This window comes from Rhagoletis pomonella, unplaced genomic scaffold (genome assembly GCF_013731165.1).
Source record: "Rhagoletis pomonella isolate Grant_MI unplaced genomic scaffold, Rhpom_1.0 Rhpom_scaffold_00002, whole genome shotgun sequence".
NCBI lineage: Eukaryota > Metazoa > Arthropoda > Insecta > Diptera > Tephritidae > Rhagoletis > Rhagoletis pomonella.
In genome coordinates, this window is record NW_023458556.1 from 49,035,241 (window position 1) to 49,060,571 (window position 25,331).

Here is a 25,331-nt window from a genome sequence, read left to right on the forward strand (position 1 = left end):
ATACTTAGCAGAAATGAATGAAAGGTAAATAAATGTTTTGAAAAGTTCAAAGCAGGAATTAAAATAAAATGCAAATGGAAGAAGATAGTAGAATGAGCCAACAGCAAGGATAATTTTTGTCAGATCAGGCGCTGATTAAACTTGCCCATTAACTTGGGTGCACTTAAATTTATAATATTTTCTACTTATTTATTACAGTTCATTTTTTTTTTGTTTTTGTTAAAAGAACTTGGCGAAATGCCGGAAGAGTTTCGAGAATTAAAAAACTAGCTTTACTGCATACCGATCTAATTTAAGATCACTTAAATTTCATATAAAACCCAAAGCAAATCAAACATATTTCATACACAAAACACGAAGTTCAGTTGCCTGTATCCCATATCAACTAAATATTCCAGAGAATCCGTTTCACTCAGTCCTTTAACCAAATCTCTAATCGCATTCATTTGTTCGATTTGTATGTCTCCTGAGCGTGCAATGCAAAAGCTTAACTAAATGTTTAAATTTGGAATAAATGTGTTCAAAAATAATATTAAAAAAAAAATAAATAAATAAAAACGTTACCTAACCTAATTAAGTAATTAAATAGCAAGAAAAAATATAAACCCAAAATAAGTTGAGATGTGACGTTGAAAATTTTCTTATGTGTACTAAAAAATGAAAAAATGTAATGAAAATTATGTAATTGTGTGAACGTGTAAAAATTGTTAGATATTGTAAATATTTAAGAGAAATAATATATGGGTAAGAATTAAAATTAATTAACGAAAAAATGCGAGAAAAAAAATGTAAAATAATGAATGCAAATCAAATGTGGAGAATAAAAATTTATTTATGAAATGAAACAAAACAAAAAAACTGAGTGAATTTCATTTTGAAGTGTGAAGTAATTAAGAATAGAAACAAAAACCCTAAAAAATGTAAAAAGTTAATTAGATTAGTAGATTAGTTTAGTTTAGTGTTTAATGCTTAGAAAGCGTGTACGTAATTAATTTAAGTTTAACTAGGTTCTTGGAATTGTGTAAATTTTTGTACATTTAGTTAATATAAATTAGTTTAGCTAGTTGCTTAGTGCAAAGTTACCAAAAAAAAAAACAAAAAAAAAATTAAAACCCAATTGTATGAAATAGTAAGATTAGTTGTTAAAAAATACTCCAATAAATATTATTTTGTTGCCTTTGTTGGTTTTATAAATTAAATAGTTTTATGACATTTCAAAATAGGAAAAGGCGCAAAGCAATGTACGAAATATATATATTTTTAAACATTACTGATGTATGTATACTTACTTTTGAGTTTTTATTTTAAAATTATACTTTTCTTGGATTGCTGTAGGCATTGACCTTTATTTAATAATAAAAAAAATATTTTACTTTGATTTATGTAGGCGTTGCCCTCTCTTTTTAGTATTTTTCACATTTTTTTTAAAACTAAACTTTTATAGAAGTATTTTTTTTTTCAAGAGTTCTCGTGTATTATTTCTTGCAACATCTGAAGTAACTAGTACTGTAGACTTTAAATTAAAAAAATAGCTTTCGTTCAAAATAAATTAGAGAAATTTATGATGCTTATTGTACCCGATATCCATTTTAGCTATCAACACGATTTGTACATACAAACAACTTGGCTGTCACAGAGTGGCATTTTCTGGAAATTTTCATCAAGAACGAGTTCACCTCAATAGAAAAATTTCCAAACAACCCCACTCTGTAACTCTCAAAATGTACAAATATGCAAATCGTGTGATCCCTGCTTTATGCTTATTGCGACTGGCCGCAATGTTGCGCAACATTATTCTGCGGCATGCCACAAGCAACATTTAGCTTTTTACCCCCTAATGTCTTCACTTTGATATCCAAGTATCAAACCACCATATGCTTCTAGTTAGCAACATTTCATTTAAAACAACAAAGCTTCTGCGTAAAGTAAGTAATGGGAACACTGAGTACATTTAAGGATAGGTAGACTCTTTTTGTTACTCTTACAAATAAATAAATAATTTTTTTTTTTTAGTTCAGTCACACATTTTTCCTTTTCACGCAGTTAAGTTAAAATATAATTTTTTAAGTGCTTTTGTCTCATTTGTCCTTTCCTTTGTTTCTTTGTTGTAATATAAAAACGGTTGGGAAATAATGAAATAAGTAGTGATTTTCTACATTTTCTTGCGATGTTTAATATTTCGCAGAAGATCAGTGTACTTGTCATTCACTTAGACCTCAATAACGTGCAATACACTCTTTGGTCTAGATTAGGCTTTTAGATTATTAAGATGAAAAATAAAGGACTACCCGACACGATAAAAATAAAACTACTTTTATGGCAACGAAAAAAACATATTTTCGAAAAAAATTTATGCGAAAATATGCTTCATTATTGTGCATACAGCTTCAATACATATTAGCTTTTGAAACAACAGATTGTTTTGTTTTTTGATGAGGAACCGTTTTGCACAACCTAAATTGAGTGGCACAGTGATTTAACGCAGAAAACTTTTATTCTCATTACAAACAGGAAACCTCATTTTAAAATCTTTTGCTGTTGCTGTAAATTTTCTAAAAAAATAAATATACGAACATTTTGTTCTTGAGAGATGCATACTGATTTAAACAATTTTTATAGAAGAAAATTTATTTTCCATTTCTTGTGCGTCGTTTTATGTGAATTTTTCGTTTTGCTTGAGAGCTGCAGACAGCCCTTTATAAGCCCAGATCAGATAGTCGTCTAGCCGAAGTAAAGGCCTATAAATTCAAAGATTTCCTGGATTTTGATACATCAATCTTTTAGTGAACGTACTTGCCATTTTGAACTCCATTCGTCCCCTTAAAACAAATAATGAGAATCTCTCGCCATAAATACGTCAAAGTAATATCGATAATAGTGGCATGTTTTCAGCAACCAACAAAAAAAAAAAACATAGTATAGAGCAGTCTAACTTGTTGGGATTTCAGACTATTTTAGGGTTTCGTTTGATGCCTTGGTATGATATTTAAAGTTATCAAAGTAGATGGCCAACATATTACACCGGAATTACTTCCGTATAACGATGAAGTCTTGCAAATTACCCTTAACATTTTTTGATAACTATAAAAAAGTTCAGTGGCAGCATGGGACTACGTCAGTGGCAACACTTTTTTATCGAGCCCAAGAATATCGTAAAAAAATACTTCTGGTGGATGTATGTATAATGTCAAGGTAATTTTTAGTACTGAGTACATTTTGGAATACTTGGAGTACTTACTATTTTCAATATCGATACTGCACTAGCAAAAATCCACGCATTACTCTTCTACGTCGTTGAGGACGCTCATAAATCTAAAATTTGTATGGCAAGTTATTTGGCTGTGCCAAAAATGTGTTCAACTACTTATTTTCCAAATTTAATTTGTCTTCATTTTGCCCTTCTCTAGTTTATGAACGCAAAAAGTAGCTTAGATGCCGTCAGTAATGTTGCGCAACATCTGCAGTCTGCAGCATGCTGCGGAGTTTCTTATTCAAGTTGGAAGTATATAAAAATAAGAAATAGTCTACTTTTACCAGCTTTATTTATTTATTTTTTAGTATTTATTATATTTTAGTAACTAAATAAAAAAGTTTTGTTCATTTTTCTTTTAAATAAATAGCCGTCCACTAAAGTTGAATTTTTTAAAGCCAAAAGCGTATAAAAGTAGCAGGTTTTTATTTAAACACTACAGAGATTTCTAATTTAGTAATTTAATTTTTTTTTGTATCGATAATGACTTTTTTCTATCATATCAACTAAGTAGAAAACGATAATGCGTATACTTATAATTACTCATAATGCAAGAAACACTTAATACAAAGTTTATTTTTTAGTGGCTAAAGCTACATATTTTTTTTTTAATATAAACCTTATTAGTAAAAGATAGAATTGCAATGAATGCACCTAGATTTGTATTTTCCAGTAAAAACCAATAAATAGTGTTATGCCAGATTTCTGCTAGGCACTGAGATGACAAAAAAAAAACATGTGTGCCATTTACAAATGCCAAGTGTAAACAAACATAATAGTGGTATTCGCGCTTCTGTGTATTCGATGTATCCTGCGTAAGTGTAACTGGAAGAGCGTGTGGTTGTTGTTGCATGTGTATTTGATGTACCGCTAGCAACAACAAATCATACGCTCATGCAGTTACGATTACACAACATACAACGAATACACATAAGAGCGAATTCCCCTAATGACTTGTAACGCGATTTAAGTTTTGGCATTTGTATTTTTTAATGCTCAATTTTGGCACGTTTTTTTTGTCATTTAATCTCCAGTGGCATGCCAGCATTACAAAACTTTATTTCGTCATTATGAAAAGTTAGAGTCCCTTAAAACCTCCCAGACTTATTGGAAGTCAGTCATATTTTAATATGTTGGTATGTACATAGCACGTTGGCGGTATATGCAGATACTCATGCATACGCAAATTAATTAGAATTATTAGTATTTAATGGAACGTTAAACGTAAAACGTACTTAATATTCTTTTGGAGTTAGCAGATAAAAGTAAAATCAGTGCAGCAGGAGGCGCGAAGTGTAAATAGAATATAAAATAAAATAAACAAAAATAGTTTTATTATTTCACTTTAAAATTTTTTAATTTATCATATCATTTAAATACATACATAAAATTTGTTTGAACTTTTCAGTAATCTGCATTGTATTAAAGAATTCGTAGAAATACCTAACACATGCTTGCTGAAGTTCAACTAAAGCGCTGTCACATGAAAGCTTTAGACTTTCACATTTCACTACACTACATATAAAAATAGTCCGCTTTTTCATATAATATGTAATAAAACATGGAAAACATTTTTCGACTGCTCAGCATCTGCCCCCTGCAGCGTCGCAAATGAGGCCTTAGTATACGAATTCCTCGTTCTAAGGTTTTTGGCTGTAGGAAACTTGAGTCTTAAATTTTCAAACTTGCACAGCTACTTCTTACGATTCTGGCTACGAAATTTAAAAGCCAGTAAATTTTTACACATACTGCTAGCAAATGTCAATCATCGCTTCCGATAGAGGAGCGTTTCTTAACCCAAAAACTTGGGATGATAGTACATATCGCACACGATCTTCAAAAGTTAAACAATTCAAAATAACACGTTCGTCAGAAAATGCGAAAAACTATTTCGTAGCACATGCTAATCAAATGGGAAAGGGAGACTTTACTTTTAGGGTTTTTCAACAAACTAACAAACTATAACAACATTTTGGTCCCGAATTTGCTGAAAGGTACATAAAAGCTCTGTGTACATTTTTAGTGCATAATTTCAAAAATTACAGATTTTTACTTGTGTCACTTTTGATGCCACAGGCAATTTGTCTTTTTTCGAATTTTCCGATGATAAAACTTATTCGGGCAGGTTCTGCAATTCACTTCCGAGTGAATTTCAACCCTTGCCAATTTGAATTCAAAGCGAACTTGACTCAAATTCACTCGGAAATGAATTGCAGAACCTGCCTGATTATCTAAAAACCAGCGTATATGGTTGAATGAAAGCGGTATAGATTTTAAAAGATACAATTTTTAATTCCTCATCTTTCCTGGCTTACTCGGACTACAAAAGCTTTAACTGAGGCATATTGATTGAGAAAGCTTATAGCCCATTTCCTCCAAAATCTGCAGTTAAGAGCTGAGATAAGTTCTAAAGGTTTAAACATGGGGTGACCGGCAAGTTTTATTTCTTAGAATTTGCTTTTCTACTTTCGTTTGCTTGTAATATACATATATGAGCAATTACACCATTCGAGTGGTGATCTCCATTTTCTAAGCAGTTAAGGCTAATAAAAAAAAAATAAAGCTCCTAAAATTGGATCTCTCATAAAAATATATATATTTTTTTAATTTTTCATTTTTAAATTATAGTTAATATTGGGCAATATATTAGTTACTTTTGTTAGTTAGCTATAGCTACTTTTCTTATAATTATTATTTAACTTAAAAAGAAGTAAACATATCGCTAATCTTATCAATGAAATCAAGTTGTAGCAAAACATATTTTTCACCCTCTTATCTGTCTTTCCATAGCATTGTATACGTATAAGCTTTGAGAAAGCTTTGAATACAGTCAACCAAGTTGAAGTATTTCATTAAAGAAAATCTGACTTTTTCCGCTTTTATGTACTTATCTTAAAAAAAAAAACAGATGAGCTTGCTGAAATGAAGAGCAAAATAACAAAACAACCAATTAAAAGAAAGCGTTTAGATTTTTATTTATGCAAAAAAAGACTGGAGATAGAAAAATTACATAAACATAAATGTATGCATAAACGAATATAATTAAATACATACATACATACATAATTATGATTGGAAAAATAACCTACGTAGATAAATATTTTTAATATATTTTGTTTGTTTTTGTTTTAAAAGCGCAGGTTGCTGGACTTTAACAATGTCCAGTAGAAAAAAATATATAAAATATGCAAGCTTTTGAAAGCTAATGCCAAATTCACTAACAAATATTAACCAAAAATTGCGTTCTTTTGTCCCCCTTTTGGCACACTCTTTATTTCATGCAAAGTTTGGCCCGTTCACAGGCACGCATGCAGAGCTTTTTAAAGCTTTCTATAGATGTTATGTGCATAGGGCATAAGAACGCACTCTGGCCATCACTGATTTATGGCGTTTACTTTTCTACAACGAATTGTATTTGCCTTTACATTGCCCTCTCCTTTATATGGATTTTTGCAAAGAAGGCACTGAGAGCGCAAAATGTTTCGTACACAAAAAAGCGCCATTAGTTAAACGCTTGAGTTCGTTCATCTATAACTTTCAGTTAATTTTCAAATGCTTCTTTTTTAATATTTTTTGTTTAGTTTATTTTCGATTGAGTTATTTAGAGTTCTTATATGTTATGCCAAAAAAATGGTTAAAAGCTACGAGCTAAGAACTTAAAGTCAAACGCATTGCTTTACGAATATTTCTAAAACTCCATTAAGTTACAATAAAATTTAGATTCCTAGACTACCGCTGCTATTTATATTGAGTGAAAGCAGAAAAATTAAAAAATAAAAAACCCAAAAACAAACATAAATGTACATACATGCATACATAAAAACGAAATTTAAAGAATTTTAACAAAAAAAATATTGCAGTATATTTTGTTAAATTTTATTAGTTAGCGAACCAAAGACAACATACAACCATGCATACATACATGAATACTCGTAAACTACCTTGAACGCAATTTGCCACATAGATTAAAAATATAGAAGATATTTGAAAAAAAGTGAAAGTAAATAAAAAAATTGCGCCAGCCTGATAACTTTAAAAGCCCAAAATAACAATTGCAACGTCAAATCGCTATTAATTGAAAATTAATTCAAAGCAGTGCAAGTAAAAGTAAGGTAATAAGCGCCAGAAATACTTTAAATTCTAAACGTACATTCAAAGAAGTTAAACCGATAAATAATATATTAATTAAAAATAACACAAATGTTTAAAATTAAACGATACAAGCCAATGCATTGCAAAACAAACGTTTTTAATTTTCAATTACGATTATTCATTAATTATGCTTAAAAAAGAAAAGGAAACCAACATAAGAGTATGTATGAGGAAACACACACAAATTAATAAAATTAATATTGAAATTAAATTTAAAAACACATAAACCAAGTTGTTAAGCATTAAAATGTTTTATAAACATTATAAACAATAAAGAGAGTAATAATAATTAAAATAAGTGAAAATCAATTAACAAGCAAAAAACCGGAAAAAATTTAAAAATAATAATAAAACAAGCGCTGCGAATTTCGACATGTTAAAGCATAAATAAATAGAGTAAACCACATAAAACAAAACAAAAAACAAAGAATTTAATTTAGCGAAAAAATTAAAGTTATAAAAATTTCATAGAAACCCAAAAAAAATATATAAAATCATATATAAATAACGAACAAAATGCAAACAAGAAATATATTCCTCTATTATTCTTATTATTATTGCTGATGAATTATAATTATTATTATTATTATATGAAATAATTATTAAACACACACAAAAAATTATAGTGCAAGAAACTATAATACAGCAAAACGGCGATAAATAGATTAACGAAACAAAAAATAGAAAAAAAGACAAAGCAAACAAAAAATAAAAGCAGAAAAAGTAATAAAATTATGAGAAAAAATTATTTGCCTACTGTTTTTTATACACATTTTTCAAATTATTTCTTAGATATCTAGATGGCAGCTACATGAAAAAATTTAAGCATTGAGTGATTAATGAGAATAGATCATTATTATGATTTATATCTACACAGACATATGTATGGGCATACTAGACCGTGCCAGAAAAAAAGCTCGCCGTGTATCCTTGAGTCTAAAGTACTTTTGCAAGACAATTTCGAAAAAAAAAATTACATAGTATTTTTAGTGCCGAACATAGGGGTCGCGTCTGATCTTAAGTAAGATGTGTCGAGGGGATAAAGTTCAGTGACCTCAACTTACACACCAAATCACAGTCCCTACCACACTAACATACCAACATTCCCCAACATAGGGGTCGCTTTTCTACATTATAATCGGATCTTAAATTATGATACATACATATATAAATATTTTTGTTTCGAGAAGACAATTTTTCTGTTCCAAAGTTCATTGAGCTCAAGTACACCACCCTAATGCCAGTAAATTGAAGCTCACCAAAAATCATTAAACTTTTGTTAAGCAAGTATTGTGATTATGCCAGTAGAATTACTTATAAAAATGGGAATCATAGGTTCGGCCAAAAGAAATTTCAATTGCCTTGCAACAATACTTCGGACTCAGTGGTATAATGTGAACTTTTTATTTGGTCTGTAAGGTCACATGGTCTAATGCATTCATACATACATATGCGAAATGGTTTTAGTATGAAAAACTATTTCAGTATTTATAAAGAGCTTTCACATACTTCAAGATGTGCTTTCGCCTTATTTGTCTAATAAAATTTTTATTCTAAAACAAAAGTAAAATCTGATTTGAAGCTTTGACGGTAAAGCTCATATGAAAGTGCACAAGCTCTACTTTACAAATTAGCCAAAGAAGCTTCTGAAGCAGTCGCGAACAAAACATTTGCCGCGGGAGAATAGTTTTAAAGCTTTCTATGGCTTCTGTTAGTCATGGGATATCTCTCATCTTTTCTCATTACTTACGCAACGCTTTTAGTAGTAAAGTAAACATTTTCTGCAATTAAATTTGAGTAAGAATATAAATGGAACATCAGTTTACTGTAAATTTTAGAAAAAAAATTCATTTCCATGTACGTATAAGTAGGTTGAACTTACGTACATATAAATATACAGGTGTAGAAATTTTTTCCACAAAACTTTAAGTAACGCAAACTGTTTGCATAAATTTTGTTATTAATCTAAATTTTGGTTCTAGATATTTTTAATATTCTTTGCAGTATCTTTTGGATAAATGTTAGTTTATTTGCTCGTCTTAAAAACCCTTTTAAACAGTGTAAGCCGCAAAATCCTTCCCTTCTAAATATTCTTGCTCTCTCTCTCTCTCTATTGATATTTGTATCCTAGCTACATAACATGGCTTTATTGTCTTTGATCTTGAAAAGGTCGAAACAAGAAGCTTGCAAAAACTTAAATCAAAGCTTTGATCAAGATCCTTGCGAAACATTGTTGGGCAGAAATGGATATAAAGCTTAAAAAAGCACGACATGTTCATATTAGAAATATTCCATTCTATCACAAAAGCCTGTAAAAACCGGCAAGGAATACCATTAGTGCCAGCATTTACCATTTAGAGTTGACGTAAGCGCTTTTACGCTGCCCAAGTCTAAAGAAAGCTTAAAAAGGGCGGTACGTATGTGACCAGCTCTGATTAATATTATCAGTATAAAGTTTGCATCTTTTTCATATTCCTGTTTGAAGTTTAAAGCGAGAAACACAGATGAAACACAATTGGTAATTTAACAAATTTTCTTTCAAATTTAGCTGGTAGGACGTAAAATATACTCGCACTCACAAGTCTTTAAATCACGAAGTACGGTAAACTTTTAAGTTTTTATTTTAGAACAGAGTTAGTCACTTAATGAGCACGCGAGCTAAACTTTTTTTAATATTTCTATAGATTTTGACAGGGGTGTGATAGAAGCTCGTTTCTCTTGCATACTTTCGTTTATAATTATACAATTTAATATTACATTTACATTGAGCCCAAATGCATCATTTGGGCGAGAAACCTCAAATGCGAAGCCAAATCACGCATTTCTCCATACAAATTCACATTTCCAGAATGACGCATTTCGACGCATTTACACAAAATCACGAAACAAATGCGTTCCAATTGCCGTACTATTTTATTGAACGCACTCAGAAACAAAAGTTCCACAAAAGCTTTGGTTTGTCTTTGACATTTGGAATTTTTCAAACACAAAACAAACACAACGAAATAAATAAATCTTTGAAATTTGTGTGTAAAAATTGTTAATTTATACAAGAGCTTTACACATTTTTAGTTTAATCAAAGAATAATTGCCTTTTTGTGTCCAAAAAGCGTTAACAATATAATAAATGTAGTGTTTGTTTACATACATTTTGTTTTTGTCTTCCCTTTTCATTTGATGAGAAGTCAAAGCAAATGCGGATCAAGCAGTGTAAACACCTTCAAATGACTGATTTCAAATCACGCATTTTGGTCCAATGTAAATGTAATATAAGCTATATAAGTTTTTCTGAGAGACCTGAAACTAAGCTCCCTAAAGCTCAAACAAGAGTATTTACTGATAGTACACTTTTAGCAAATATTTAGAAGTAGTCGCTCAAAAGCTCACATGAAAGCATTGGAAGATCTAAATACGATTTTAGAGATTTTACGCCATGAAATTTTACTTACGAGTGCTGTTTGATAAATAAATCAGTAATTTTTTGAATAGAATATATTTTGGAGCAGAAAATCATTTTATTTCGTTCGGCTCGACACACTTTACCCAGCGTGTATTCAATTTTTGTATCCCATCCTAATGATAGGTTTCCTCAGGTTCCACAATATAGGCAACAGTTTAGTGATGCCCCATCCTGTCACACACATCTCTTAACACATAGCACTTTTGCAAGTTTGGCAGCAGAAAATATGTGTAGGGAGCTAAATCTGCAGAACATGCTTAATTAGGAATTAGTTCGTGACTTCAAATTCATGAATTTCGCCGTACACTCCTGAGTCTAAAGTTTTTTTGCATGGCGATTTCGAAAAAAGACATGTTTTGAGTCGAACATAGAAGTCGCCTTTTTTATAGTTTTTGTTATATTCTCGGCTTATGATTTATCAATGCTCTTTTCCCTAAAAATCATTGAACTAAGAAAAAGTATTTTGTTTATTCCAGTAGAACTATTTAAAAAAATTATTTTCCGAATATATGTATCACCAATAAATTTAAAAAGGCGACCCAAAAAAACAGTAAATTTCGAAATTCGCCTGCAGGGATGTACGGTGAACTTTCTTTGTTTGCTTATAAGGTGGCACGGTCTATTGTACATCCTTGCGTTGTCTAGGTAGGAGATCGTTTTTGCTTCCTATTTCAGCGCCCTATTTCAAAATTGTTTATGAAAAACGTCCTACCTCAGAAAACTTCTCAAGAACACCCTATTTCAGTGCTCGGTTCAAAAACGCCCTATTTAAAATATTCTCAATGTATTTTCAGTTGAGGTATCGATATGTATATTTGTTCACTAGTAACACTAGATGTAATACGATTAATCCATTCCATTACTCTATTAAAAACCCATTGCTTAAAGCAATTATTTTCCATGGAAAAAATATGCCCAACAAGATATGGCACTTGCTCAAATATAGTCGATACAAGTACTTTTCTTTCGATACCAAGTAGATATCGAGTACGTACTCGTATTTAGTTGTATCGGAACATCCCTAATCCCGCCATGTTGCCATCATCGCGCAGACAGCTTTTCCATACCCAAAAATTCATGTACAATTATATGTACGCGCTCAGTGGAGATGCCTACAGCCTCAACCTCCGATCACCCAATATTATTTTATGGATTTTAACGACAATTTCTGGCGTGGCGACCTCTTTCGCGGGACGCAAAAGTTCAGAGTCACTAATGCTGGTACCATAATAATGAATTTCAGAAGACCACCTCTTAACCATTGAAATTAATAATACCGAGCCCCATAGTTGTTATTAAACCTTTTCTTGATTTCGCTGGTAGTTTTTTACGCATACATTTTGGTAAAAATTTATGGTGTTGTCTGATTTCAATACAATACAAACTGCGTGCCATAGAGTGTCAGCTTTGATAGTAGCCTATGATGAGATAGTAGTTGACAGAAGCAATGCTGCATTTAGAGTTACTAAGCGGGAAATTCAAAAAGTCACTGACTTATCAAACTGCACTCATATTAAGCGCCACTAGTTTCGAATTTTCTCTCATTTTCATAAAAACGTATATCACAAAAAGTTAAGCAGTAAAATCCCTGCTGCCACAGTTGTCTTTGCACAAATTTTCTTTTTTGTGCCGAAGGTGTTGTTAAATATATAAAAACTAAGATACTGTGTTTTAATTAGGAAATAAAAAAAAAGTAGTTTTTATTTTCACAATTCTTAAAGCCTTTGTAAAGTTTAGTATAATAAGTATTTTAATTCTATTTTATAGTAAAAGTAATTTGATTGCCAGATTTCATGAAACTGTAAAATGTAAATAAGTAAATGTGTGGATGTGGTAAGTAATAAATTCGATTTCCTTTTCAATGTTTGTTTTCTGGAAAAATTGCGCGCAATTGTTCAATTTTTCAAAACTTACAAACATAAAATTATTTTCATTCTAACTACTACTTCTTGATGTGTGTCTGTGTATGGTTATTGTCTTCATAATCGATTACATGCCCATTGAACGTATTTCTTCGTTTCGTCTCTTACTTTTTTCTTTTTGTTTGAATTACCTTTCTTTTCAACATTTCGTATGTAAATGACGTTTCAAACTACATATTTTATTTAGTTCTTGTTATTGTTTGAGAAAAAAATTGTATTGAAAGTACTTGTCGTCGTTTAATTTTCGTTTACTCTAAATACTATGTATAAATGCATGTCTATGAAGTTGATTCAAAATTTTGCGTGCCATTTCTTTAATAGTTTCTTGAACTTTTTCGATACTTTCGAAACTGTTTAACCTAAGAAAGTTGAGCACGTTTATTGCGATTTTGCGATTTTTATATATATGCACTAGTACCAAAAAAAAAGCAAGCAGTCTAATAACGTTACAAACAATTAGCGACTTAAACAACAACAAACGCACTAACAACAGCTACTGAGATGACGAACAAGCGCTACACTAATTTTACAAAACAAAAAAACCCTAAATAAACGCAAGCATTGAATGTAAGTTTTGAAATTAACATACATACATATTTATCTACCAAGAATTTTAATACATCCAGTAAAAATTAATTTGAAACCATATCAGCTTAGTGCTTTTATTAATGACAACTAAGTAATTTAACACAAGTAATGACAGCTACATATATATACATAATTCACCTCTGACCATCAGTAGGCCAACACTTACATACATACACACTAAAGTTTTTGATACTCATATACCCATTTTAATAGTGAATGTGTCAAACCACCTGCCACTCATTACATTGAAATGCACACACTTCGAAACGCTCATTTGTTCTTCTTGCCATTGCGTTTGACCATTAGCGCTGGTGTTCTTTCTATTACAGAAGTATGTAGTACAATCACTCATTTCCACACTCTCTCTCTGTGTAGCTCTCTACCTTTCGCTCACACAGTCTAAAACATTTTCATCTCTTTGTCAGCTCATCAAACACTTGTGTCTAGTTCTCATTATCATCTGTATACCTTTACCGCATTACTGTACTCATTAAAGTCCCCATCTGGCGCGCTTTCTATCTCTATCTACTAGATGTTTCTATCATTTTGTCATTCATTTCATTATCTACTATCGCGATCAAATTGAATTTTAGTTCTGTTACACTCCGTTTAGCGTAAAAATCTGTAGTTTCACATGCTCACGTGTTACTAGCGTAAATCTCATTTTGCCTTAAAAGTTAAAGCGCAGTTACCCACGTACATACGTAAAAACGGAGAACGTGTCAGCTGACACGATCTATCTTATGGGATCTGAGTGTTAACAAAAACTCACCACCGCATGACCGTGACGTAGACGTTGCTTCTCTCTCTTTCAATCAACAGCAAACTTGATAGGTTTCTACGTACACGTTCGTGGTTAACCGCGCTCTAACTCTTCTAAGTTACGAAAATCGGTGTCTAAACTCTTATCTCTCAACTTAGCGTATTATACTATGCCGAGCCTTTCTCTAACTAGCCTATAGTTAATTTAAGTGTACTAATATACATTTTGCTCTTTCAAACCCTTCCTCAATTTAATGAAAATAAATAAATTTTAACAAAAAATTTATAAAATGAAACCAAAAATAAAAATCAAACGAAATTCGAACTCTTGACTGCAACTACTTCAATCAACATCGCACTCAACAGACCTGTCGGGTTTTGGGGCAAAATTGTCGGTTCGCTGTGTGTAATCGCTGGTGTACTGACCATCGCACTGCCCGTCCCTGTAATCGTCAGCAACTTCAACTACTTCTATCATCGCGAAACGGATCAGGAGGAGATGCAGAGTCAAAATTTCAATCACGTCACAAGTTGTTCATATTTACCTGGTGCATTGGGTGAGTGAGTGTGCGTGGGCATTGAGTGCTTTTATGCAAAATTTCAATTTGCAAATTTAATTCAAAATTACTCGTATTACCATTTATATTCTTTTATTGTACAATCGATAATATTCACTAAACTAAGTATTCTATATTTTACAGGCCAACATATGAAGAAATCTTCTATGTCCGAATCATCGTCGGATATTATGGATTTAGATGATGGCATCGATGCTACATCAGGCTTGACTGATCATCCTGGCCGACATTTAGCTCCATTTTTGCGAGCACAGCAATCATTCGAAAAGCAACAATTACAGTTGCAACAACAACAGAATGGCTTGCGTGGCCAATCGAATACACTGCAATTGCGTCACAATAGTGCCATGGCGGTCAGTATTGAAACTGACGTCTGACTACTGGGTAAGTGATATCTTAGTACATTCATATGTATACGTAAATACATAGGTTATACATTAAGGTGGTCCAAAAATGCATGGGGGAGGGAGTTTAAAATTATAAGCTCTCACCGCCTAGGGTTTTTCTAAGTGGAAAAAAAGAATACCCGTATTTTTTTGTTAAAAAAAAAATATATTTAGAACTCTTTACCATTTCTACAAAAAAGTCTTTTTCCACATATAAAAATTTTGGAAAACTTCGTGGACTTTGAGGCAGTTCAGATGTATTTTTTTAACAAAAAATACGGGTATTCCTCTTTTACATTTAGAAAAATTCTTGGGGTGTGAGCTTAACATTTTAAACTTTTTTTGGACCACCATGATACTATATATGTACATAGATATTTATTAAATCACATTTATGAAAGAGTAGTACAATCTTAAGGTTTCATTTTAACTTGTTCTAGTTATATGTCTATTTCATTATAAAGATATGTCGCCAACTTGAAGAGGACTATTGAATAATTCTCTTGTAATCCTTCGAAAGCTTCTAGCTTTGTTCGTCAATGTTTCTGCGCCGATCATGACGAAAGTTCTGCAGAGTTCGTCGAGAGGAGCATCTTCTTGGCATTTGGTTACCGACTCCAAAGTAGCATCCATTGGCAAGAGTGATCTTGCTCGATCTCTCGGCCTTAAGTTATTGTCAGTTTGCTTCTTAAAACTTGTGGCTGTCAGCTGTTTCCAGAAAATACATTGTCTAGTTTTCGTTCACTGCTAAATCAAGCCCTGATATCGAGGCAGACGAATCCAATATATCCTGCATACGCTAGCAGCATCGTGATTTCGATATTCATATGTAGTATGTTTGTATTGTATATGTATACAGCCGCTGCGATTTCGATTAACTAGCAGCTTACAGTTTTCAGCAGCGAATCTTTTAGGGTATTTAAATTTTAAACAGGCTGTCACAGAGGCAACTTCCTTTCGTGCTGTTGGTGAGTGTCCATTTGCTTAGCTAGGGGGTTTCCCAACACTTTGCGAGCTGTGAAACTCTGCTCAATGGTGGATTTGCCAAGCTTGAAGCTACGCTGATAAGGCCCAATCAGCTTTTCACGCATGTTTGATCGGTAGTACCTTATGCTACCAAATTCTCATCTACATCTCTGCAGAAACCATCCCCTGCTGCCGAATTTTCGGAACTAAGTTTGAAGTCGTATTCCTACCTGCCAGCATCTCAAGCCCTATTTTAGGATAAGTTGATTAGATAAAAAAATGATAATTTATAGTGGGGTATCTCCTCATCTGCCAGATGATGTCATATTTTTTCTCTAGCCTGGCAAATGAAACGGAAGTTATAAATGGTGGAAAATGGCTAAACAGATATCTAATGATTAAGGCTAGGTAGCTCTTTCCGACACAGTGGACATTTTCAATGGGTCGTTCTACAAAAGTACAATCTTCTGCGGCAATTTTTAATAATCCACTTCTCAGAAATATGTATCATTCCAAATTCTGCGAAAAGGTTGAGGTTTCATTTTCTCTATGTCTAGGGTTGCCCGTTTTTTTTCGTGCGCAGTCAGCACCTAAGGCTTTTTCATGCTATGAAAGCCAGTACACTTTTATTCAAATCAAAATTATGAATGTAAGTAACAGAAAATACTTTAAAAGGCCAGAGTACTTGCTTCTAACAATATTTTGGTGTATAAATAAAATGAGGTCCATAAAAAATAAAAATGTTATAATGTCCTTATAATATCATTGTACACAGGAGTCAATAAATTATTTAATATTAATGATATTTTCAATCGACTTCATAAAAGAGAAGGTTATCAATATCGGAATATTTATTTTTTAAATGTACATATGTTATCGCATAACTTTGAATTACGGTAACCGATTTCGATAGTTCTTTTTTCATCGTAAAGGTCGTACCTCTAAGGGGGTTCCATACTAATTTGGTTTAGCTCCGATAATTTTATCATAGAGAAATTAGCGGGACTCCTAAAATTTTTTTAAGCGAATTGAAGTCGGTTTTGCTTTTTGCTTAAATAAATATTATTTGTTTGCAACAATGAGCTCATTTTCACTTTCATTATTTAAAAAGTGAAAGAATTATACACATTGCATTTTCAAATTACTTTTAATTTGGAGTTCTCTTTCAAACATTTTAATTAGAAGTCTGTTTCGCTCTTTACGCCAGAAAGCAAACTTTATACTTAAAATCCTCTCAGTTGCTTCGTTTAAGTGTGGTATTGAAAAAACAAAATTAAATATATTTTCAAACTTTGGAAACGTACCACTATTTAAGGATATCCTTTCTATTTCCTCGTGGCTTAAATTACTTCTGCGCGATAACTTTCTAAAAGCTAAGAATTCGCTAAAACGAGTATCGTAAGACATCACGTATCTTATATGTAAAACTCTATTCAGTAAATTTAGAAAAATGATTTGTAGGCAAAAGCCGTTCAAATATTCAAATTTGTTTTTATTAAAACGAAAGATAATTTCGAGATAAATAATAACACTCGACTAAAAAACGTCAGCCCTCTTTTTAAATAAATTACATAATACTATCACAACGGGTACGTAACGATTCGGCGATATGCCCAAACAAAATTTGCCCTTTTTGTTGTATTAATTTCTTGCATATATCACATTCCCTACTCCCACAGTACAGTTAAAGAAAGTTCCAAAGTTTTGTTAAAACCTTAAGAAATCTTAACAAAATCCTGGCGAAAAATTACCGAACTCTGAGTTGATGATATTTTAAGGATGCCCCTAATACACTAAAGATGCAAAGCTACTAAATTAACTGGTACAAAATGTTTTCCTGCATTTTCTTGTCACCCAAAACCTATGTAAATAAACATCTAATCCCAACAATTATGTAACTAAATTTGTAATAATTTTTCTAGTAAAAAACCTGATAAACGGCCTCAATTGGCAACGTGAAATGCAGCGATGGATGCCAGAAACGTCATCGAAAGCGGTCTAAACCGCTTCAGTGCAAAATGAAGAATCGAAGAAGCAGTTGATGAGAAAGCATATGTCGAAATATTTAGAATAAACTGAGAAAACAAGAAACAAAAACCCAAAAAATAAGCATACAAAAATAAAACAAACAAATATTAGTTAAATTTATTGTTAGCAATAAAAAAAAACAGAAAAGCGAATAATTTTTTTAGAACACATTTAGAGAATATCATATTTAGCTACAGAAAATTTAAACTAAAAAGCAAACAAAGTATTAGCGGCTATTACACAAAAATTAAAAATACGAGCATACAGCAAAAGAAAACTTCATTAAGGTGAACTCATTTACATATTTATTTATTTTTTATTTGTGAAATCTATTTGAGCAACTATGTAGTAAATATATAGCTTACAGTCAGGAACAACAAAACGAACAAAATCATTTAACAAACACACAGTGCGAATTGTACTGGAGAGGATGTCTACATGCCCACAAACATACCATCTAGCAACACACATCAAACGGAATTAAAGGCTAGCTGACAGTTTTGAGAAGCTCAGCTTTGAGAAAATGAAGAGTTACAATTCAAAATTCTTCCCACTTCAGTATTTTCGAATTCAGAAACTTTTATCCGGGTTTGTTGTCCGGGTCTTGAGCTTTCTGGCTTGGAGTCGTTATTCCTGAAATTTATTTTAAATTCCTACGCGGAAATTTACCATTACGGCAGGGGCTCAGCCCACTAAACTTTCTAGCAATATCTCTCAAAAACTATATTATGATCGCCATTCAATAAACGACTTAAGTCTTGGTTAACTTTTTCCATTTATCAGTGGTTTCAGTTAAGAAATAACTTGCATTCTTCAGTTGGGTTAGGTTAGGTTGAAGTGGATGCCTGCTTTCAATATAGCAGTGGGTGCATTGTAGTATCGAGTGAGAGCTCTTACGCGATACCATAAAGCGCGAGAATTCATGAATGCCTGCTTCGCTTAGTTCGTGAGACAGACGTAGAAGCGATTGCGAAATTAGCGTCTTCTTTCCCACGACAGGGCAGGGCAGTGACAGAGCTAGTGTTCAACACTCTCAATTTCTTCCTCGTCGCGGCAGCTACGGCAGAAGTTATTGCTCTTATCTATGTACCAGCGAGGGCGCTCTAACAGAACGAGTGCGTCGGAAATTTTCTTGTCAGAGCTGAGCCAGACTTGTCGAGTCGTTGATTCTCAGCTAAATTCCGAATGTATTTTAAATCTTTATCGAGAAAACGTCCCTAAGTAATTAATTTTTTAAATCTGTTCAGCTGTTCGCTCAATATAGGCAACAAAAAAACACAACTCCAATAGCCACATAGTCGACTTAATCGATTACCCATACAAACATACATACGTACATACAACCAAGAAAAATTACGATAAATTAATCAATAAAACTGCCGTTACGTTAAAAAAAAAACAAATATAAATAAAACACAAACAAGTAGACAAAATGCTCGTACTCGCATACAAACAATTAAAAACAAAGCAAAAACAACAACAACAAAAAATGCCGATACAAGAACATAAGCGAGTAAATTCGATGCCATAAAAAATTAACACTTTTTTTGTAAATACAATAATAAGAAATCAACTGCAAAAAAAAAAAACAACCTAAGTAATACTTAGTCAACTGTAACAAACGCTGAGCGAAAGTAACAAACAAACATACATATAAATTATCAATAGCGCCAGAAAATTTGTAAATTATAAAACTAAATATTAGCAATCTAGCTGCATTCTTAAATATAAACAATTTCTTTTTTTGAGTCTAACTTTTTGTTCGAATTGTGTATTAAAGTAAATACCTACTTGTTATTAAGAAATAAGGAATCTTCCAACAAGTTATTAGCTAAATTAGAAATCATGAATTATGTATATGAATTTAGTGACATACGTATGTACATATGTATATTAAAAAATTATTTTCGCTTCCCGAAAGTCATATATGTATGTATAATTCTTCCCCCGATTTTTGCACAAGAAAAATTCATGTCTAACGCTCAAACCAGCTACATATATAACTTTGGGTGCCTGGCATTGCAATCAAATTTAAATTGTGTGATTAAATATACGAAATGCAGCTTTATTAAGACTTACAACTGTTTTAACATTGCAAAAAAAACTCTCATTCGTCATTTAACTTTATTTTTGTACTGGAAATCGACTCGACTCGAAAAAACATTGCTTAAAATTCCCCTTACAAGCCGTCAATGTCCCATATCATTCTGTCAGATTCGTCCAGTTCTCAGTGAGCTTTGAAAAGAAAATATGGGCTGTTTCAAAATCGCTCCGATTCGCTTGTATAGCAGTCCGCAAATTTCAAACCAAAACAATTTTGAACAAAATTATTTGCTTCCTGTTTTTATTAAAAAATGTTTTATTTTAGATTTTTTTATAAATTACGGTATTTTATTAATTTCGTTATAAAGAAGTAGTTTTGGAGTCCTAATCAAGAAAAAACACACCAGAAAACTAAATCTGCCCATCGTTTTCTTGATATGAACTAGACGAAAAATCGACCGCTGGCCGAAAACTGTCCAAGTACGCAAAAAAAATTAAGCTTTTGATGCACGGACTGGATATGGAACTATGTACTTAAAGTTGATATCTGGCTGTTTGTATGGGATATGGGAAAGTAAAGATGACCAGTGTCCCCCAAATCTAATAGTAGTTCCAAGGCTAAGAATTCTGCAAGTTCTCTAGGAATTTCACAATGGTCCCAGTGGGAGGACATCTGGGAAAGATTCTGTACTTAATCACGCAGAGGTTCTTTAGGTAGCAGAGGGGATCGCTAACTGTGCGGAGTGCATTGCAGCTAAAGAAGCGAAATCCACAAGTCGTGGCCAGATGAGAGAGCATAACTCCGGTAAAATATTCGAGCGGATTTCCATGGATCTGGCCGGTCCATTTCCTATGAGCAGTTTGTCATACAAATACGTTCTCGTGGTTGTGGACTATTTTAGCAGATGGCATGGTGGAACTACGCAATCGGAATTTAGAATAGTATTCGAGAAAGTTCGTGGGCAAATATAAGAAACATTGGTATGTTCACATAGCTTTGCTGCTGATGAGATATCAGCCAGCGTACAACATTCTAAAAGAGCAACTGAGAGAAATACATGTCCTTGTGAGATAACATACTCAAATTATGAGTGATATTATGAAGGCTAGGTATGATAAAGCGACGAACTCCGAGGGTTTTCAAAAACGAGATTTAGTATTGCTGTGCGATCCGCAACAGAAAAAAGGTTTGTCCTCAAAATTACAGTGTAACTGGGAAACAATTCAGACCGTTGGTAGGACAAGAAACAACATGAAGGGTGTCCACTTGGAGAGCGTTGCAGCGTTTGGAACATCAAATGAGTGTTATCGATATGATCAGAATTAGATGGAGTGCAGTGTGGCGTATACGGCGAACATGCGAATAAGAGTTCAAAACTGGCAACCAGAGAAACACAGAACATTCAGTGGAAGACGTAAAATCTTTTATTGGCAAAAACATCGAAAAATCGATAGCCTCAAACATCGATGCTTTTGCAGCACTATTCGATGTCGAGAAATTTCAAAACGTTCCAGAAATTTCAAGGAACGTGCGAAATAGCAACACAGCTCCATGGATTTGGGTAATCTTCGGTTAATTCAAGGATAATTGCAACAAAAGGACTGGTGTTGCAAGACTTAAAATGGCAGAATTAGTAGATTCAAAAATACTAAAGCCAACATCTTGACATCTTCCATATTTTCAAGATACCAGCCGGAATTTTACCCAGAAATACCAAAACAAAAATCGCACTTAAACAAATTTTATGCAGCTTGACTGTTTCTGGCCAGTGGGCAATTTTTCGACGATGCTGGAATATTTTTTTATATTGAGATGAATTTCATGTGATTTTAATGTTATTGTATTCGTATCTATGTGTTTGAAACTGTATTATTAGCATTACATATCTAGTGATTCCTCGATACCTGTACTCGCAAGTAGATGCTTGATATATTTTCCCCCGAAGCAAGTACTATTTTACTCGATGCTTTTTTGGAGTTTAGTAATCGGTATCGATACTTTTTTTTAAATATTTGCTGTATGATAACGCTTTAACCATCATTCATCATAAACTCTTCCATCGTGTCAAAGTGCGTCACGTAATTTCAATTTACCGTTATTTTTTCATGTTTACTTTGCTTTTTACTTCTGCGTTTATTGATTTTGAATAGTTAAGATTTTGCAATGCTTCCAATATCTACTACTTGGAAAAAGTTGACTTCAATAAACTTGCAGCATCTTGTTATAAAATTTAATGTGCGTATTTTGTTGTCGGGGCATCATCTATCCTTTGGGAAAGAGAAATCCCTTTAATGTGCCTCGGTTTATTGGAAATGATTTTTTTTTAACTAAATGTAAAATTATAATTTTTGTGTTCAAAAATAAAAAAAAAATTCTGATTTTTATAATTTTAATTTTTTACTCGTTACTTGAATATACCTTTTACCGCTAATTATTCAGTACTTGATGCTTGACCTTTCTAAAATATCCTTTCAGTTGTATATGTTTTGACCAAACAGTTAAGTTACATATATATGTATAACAATTGCGAGACGATTGCTTTCGCCGAGATATGTTGCTGATGCTCAACTGATAATCTTCAGAAATGCTGCAGAAATTGCGCAGTAAAAGTTTTTATGATGAACTGATTGTAAAAATGTGATTCCTCTAACGCTCAAATTTTAGTGCAGAACGTTATGTTCTTTCATAAAAAGTAACACTGAATAATTGAAAAAGTCCTGACTAACATCCTTATGTTTTTATAAAATTTTGTGGGAGTTGTAATTCGATAAAATCCATCATATAAATCAAAAAGCGAACTTTGAGTTTTTTATTTGTTATGACTTTTTGCATTTCAGTGATGATTTGTTTGTTACATCTTTTTGACTTTCAGGTGACGATATAAGAATACTTTCTGTAAAGTATTGTGTACCGGTTTCCCCTCGTCCCTTGTCTTGACTTTCTCTAATGTCGTTTACTTTGTTTCGCCATTGCTATTTATTGAGGTAACGCTTAACGACCAACAATTGTTTTGAAGTTTTCAATTATCTTAATTTTGTTCAGCAAATCGAACTCTTAAAAATGTTGTAGAGACGCAGTTCAAAGGCTACATACTATATGTATATTTACAATACAATTTGACAGGTTCATAAATTAGTACGACTTTTTTGGTAGTGGTAACCAGTGATGCCAACTGGGGGAGAATCCCCCGATTTTGGTGGAATTTGATTTTCTCGAGGAATCAGGGAATGGCTTTAAATTTTAGTGGAATTCAGTATACAAACGATTTTTATTAGAGCATTCCAATTGAGTATAAAATTACACCTTGTAATAACAATATGTTGTTACGGTGTTACGGATTAAAAACATAACGAAATTGCTTCATGCAACCGTGTGGACGTTAAAGAAATAGCAACCGCGCGGAGCGACACTTTTAACTCACATTCTTAGATCTCACGATGGTCGGCTCGACGCTCACCAGAACGACCCGTATACTCCGGCCAAGGACCATCACTCCAGCATATGTACATCCCCGAATAAACAACCAACCAATTTGGGGACTACATGCTGCTACAACAACAATAACAACACTTTAACTTGACGATTTTTCCAAAATTAATAAGAAAAAAACTGTAGTCAGAAATAGGCTTGGCATAGATACTTTGGAGGCAATGGTACTTAAAATACAACTATTTGAAAATAAAACCTCTCTTGATTTTAGATCGACTTGTAGACAATTTCAAAAATTTCATCAATATATGATAGATATGTATGCTTTACGAAATTTACTCAGAAATGAGAATAAATAGCCTTAAATACATAGTGAATGTTATTTTGGGGGAAATCCACTGAAAATAGGCGAAGTTTTTCAGGAAATTTCGGGGAAATTATCCTTAATACAGTTGGCATCCCTGGTGCTAACATTTCTTAGACTTGTTCCCAATTTTCCTAGCTAGTTATTTATAATTACTAAGTATCTTCATTTGGACATGCGTTCAGACATTCTTATTATTTGCTAATCGGTCCTAAATTGGTCAACATTTTCCATTTTTCAAAAACCACGCAAACTTTAAGCGATTTACTTAATGTGTACATATGCATACATAGATACATAAGTATACGTAAAAAAAATATATAAACAAAAAAAAAATTTTTTGCGATAAAAACACATTTGCGACTGAAACTGTTTAGCTATTTAATTGAAATGATTTTGCAATATTTGTATGTATTTTCTTTTTGCTTTTTACATGCTGCTATTTGGGTCTATGTAAATATGTACTGAAAAAAACTAATATATCAAAAATGGACAAATTTAGTGGGAAATAAAAAATATGAAAAATTAAAAATGAATGGAAGGAAAGTAAAAATAATGGAATTTTGATGTTATCTAAAAGCTTTGAATACCGTCCACGCAAACAAAAAAAAACAAAAGTGTTACAAAAACAAAAAAAAGAGTGCAAGTAATTAAAATGGCTTTCTGGTTTGTTTTTTTACCCAAAAACTTTTAGTTAAAGCTTGAATACATTAGTAAAAATTAACTATTTTTTCCAAAATAATATAGAATTTTTGTTTAGCAAATTTTCCAAACAAGGAATCCAACGTTTTTTTTTTGTTTGTTTGTGGTGTATAGATTCATTCGTACCAAATAAACGTAGAAATTTAAAAACTTAAGAAGCGCCATTCGATTTATGAATTTAATTAATTAGAAAAACAACATATCGATATAAAATTTTTGTATAATTTTTTTTTTTGTTTTTTTTTTTAACAAATACAATAAAACGTGTAAAGATAACACACAATAAAATTAATTATGATATGAAGTGTGTTTATATTCTTATTCCAATTCTTATAAATTCTACACATCAATTCAAATGGAGACATGAAATGAAATTAAATCAATTAAAAATGGCTTTTTTATTCAAAATACAATATTCTACGTAAGACAAAGCAAAAATCAGTAAAAAACAGAGTAAGCAACTTCAATTATAAGAAAATAATAACACATACATATATAATATACTATATATATATATCAAGTATGTAAACGAAGCATAGTTGCGTAAACGAACAAATATGTATGTATGTATAACAATACGAAATAATAATAAAAAAAATTTGTTGAAAATCTTGCCAAACTAAACTAAAATAATAAAAAGTATTAAACGAAATGAAAATATTATATGAAAACAACTTTCAATTTATTTTTTTTAACTTAG

The 25,331-nt window shown here is 32.0% G+C and overlaps 2 protein-coding genes across 2 annotated transcripts in view; both read left to right on the forward strand.

Moving 5' to 3' along the window:
• Window positions 1–14,577, forward strand: part of LOC118733752 (potassium voltage-gated channel protein Shaker) — a 224,938-nt gene extending 210,361 nt beyond the window's left edge. Inside the window, exon 12 of the mRNA XM_036463286.1 lies at window positions 14,501–14,577. The gene's annotated coding sequence lies outside the window, so the exon portion shown is untranslated. The remainder of the gene's footprint in view (window positions 1–14,500) is intronic.
• On the forward strand, window positions 14,436–23,999 carry LOC118753555 (potassium voltage-gated channel protein Shaker-like; the record flags this gene model as incomplete). The annotated part of the gene is made up of 3 exons (XM_036488442.1): window positions 14,436–14,691; window positions 14,836–15,096; window positions 17,744–23,999. Coding segments are annotated over 2 exons (510 nt in total), but the record flags the coding sequence as incomplete, so codon positions are not given.
• Window positions 24,000–25,331: the final 1,332 nt, after the last annotated feature.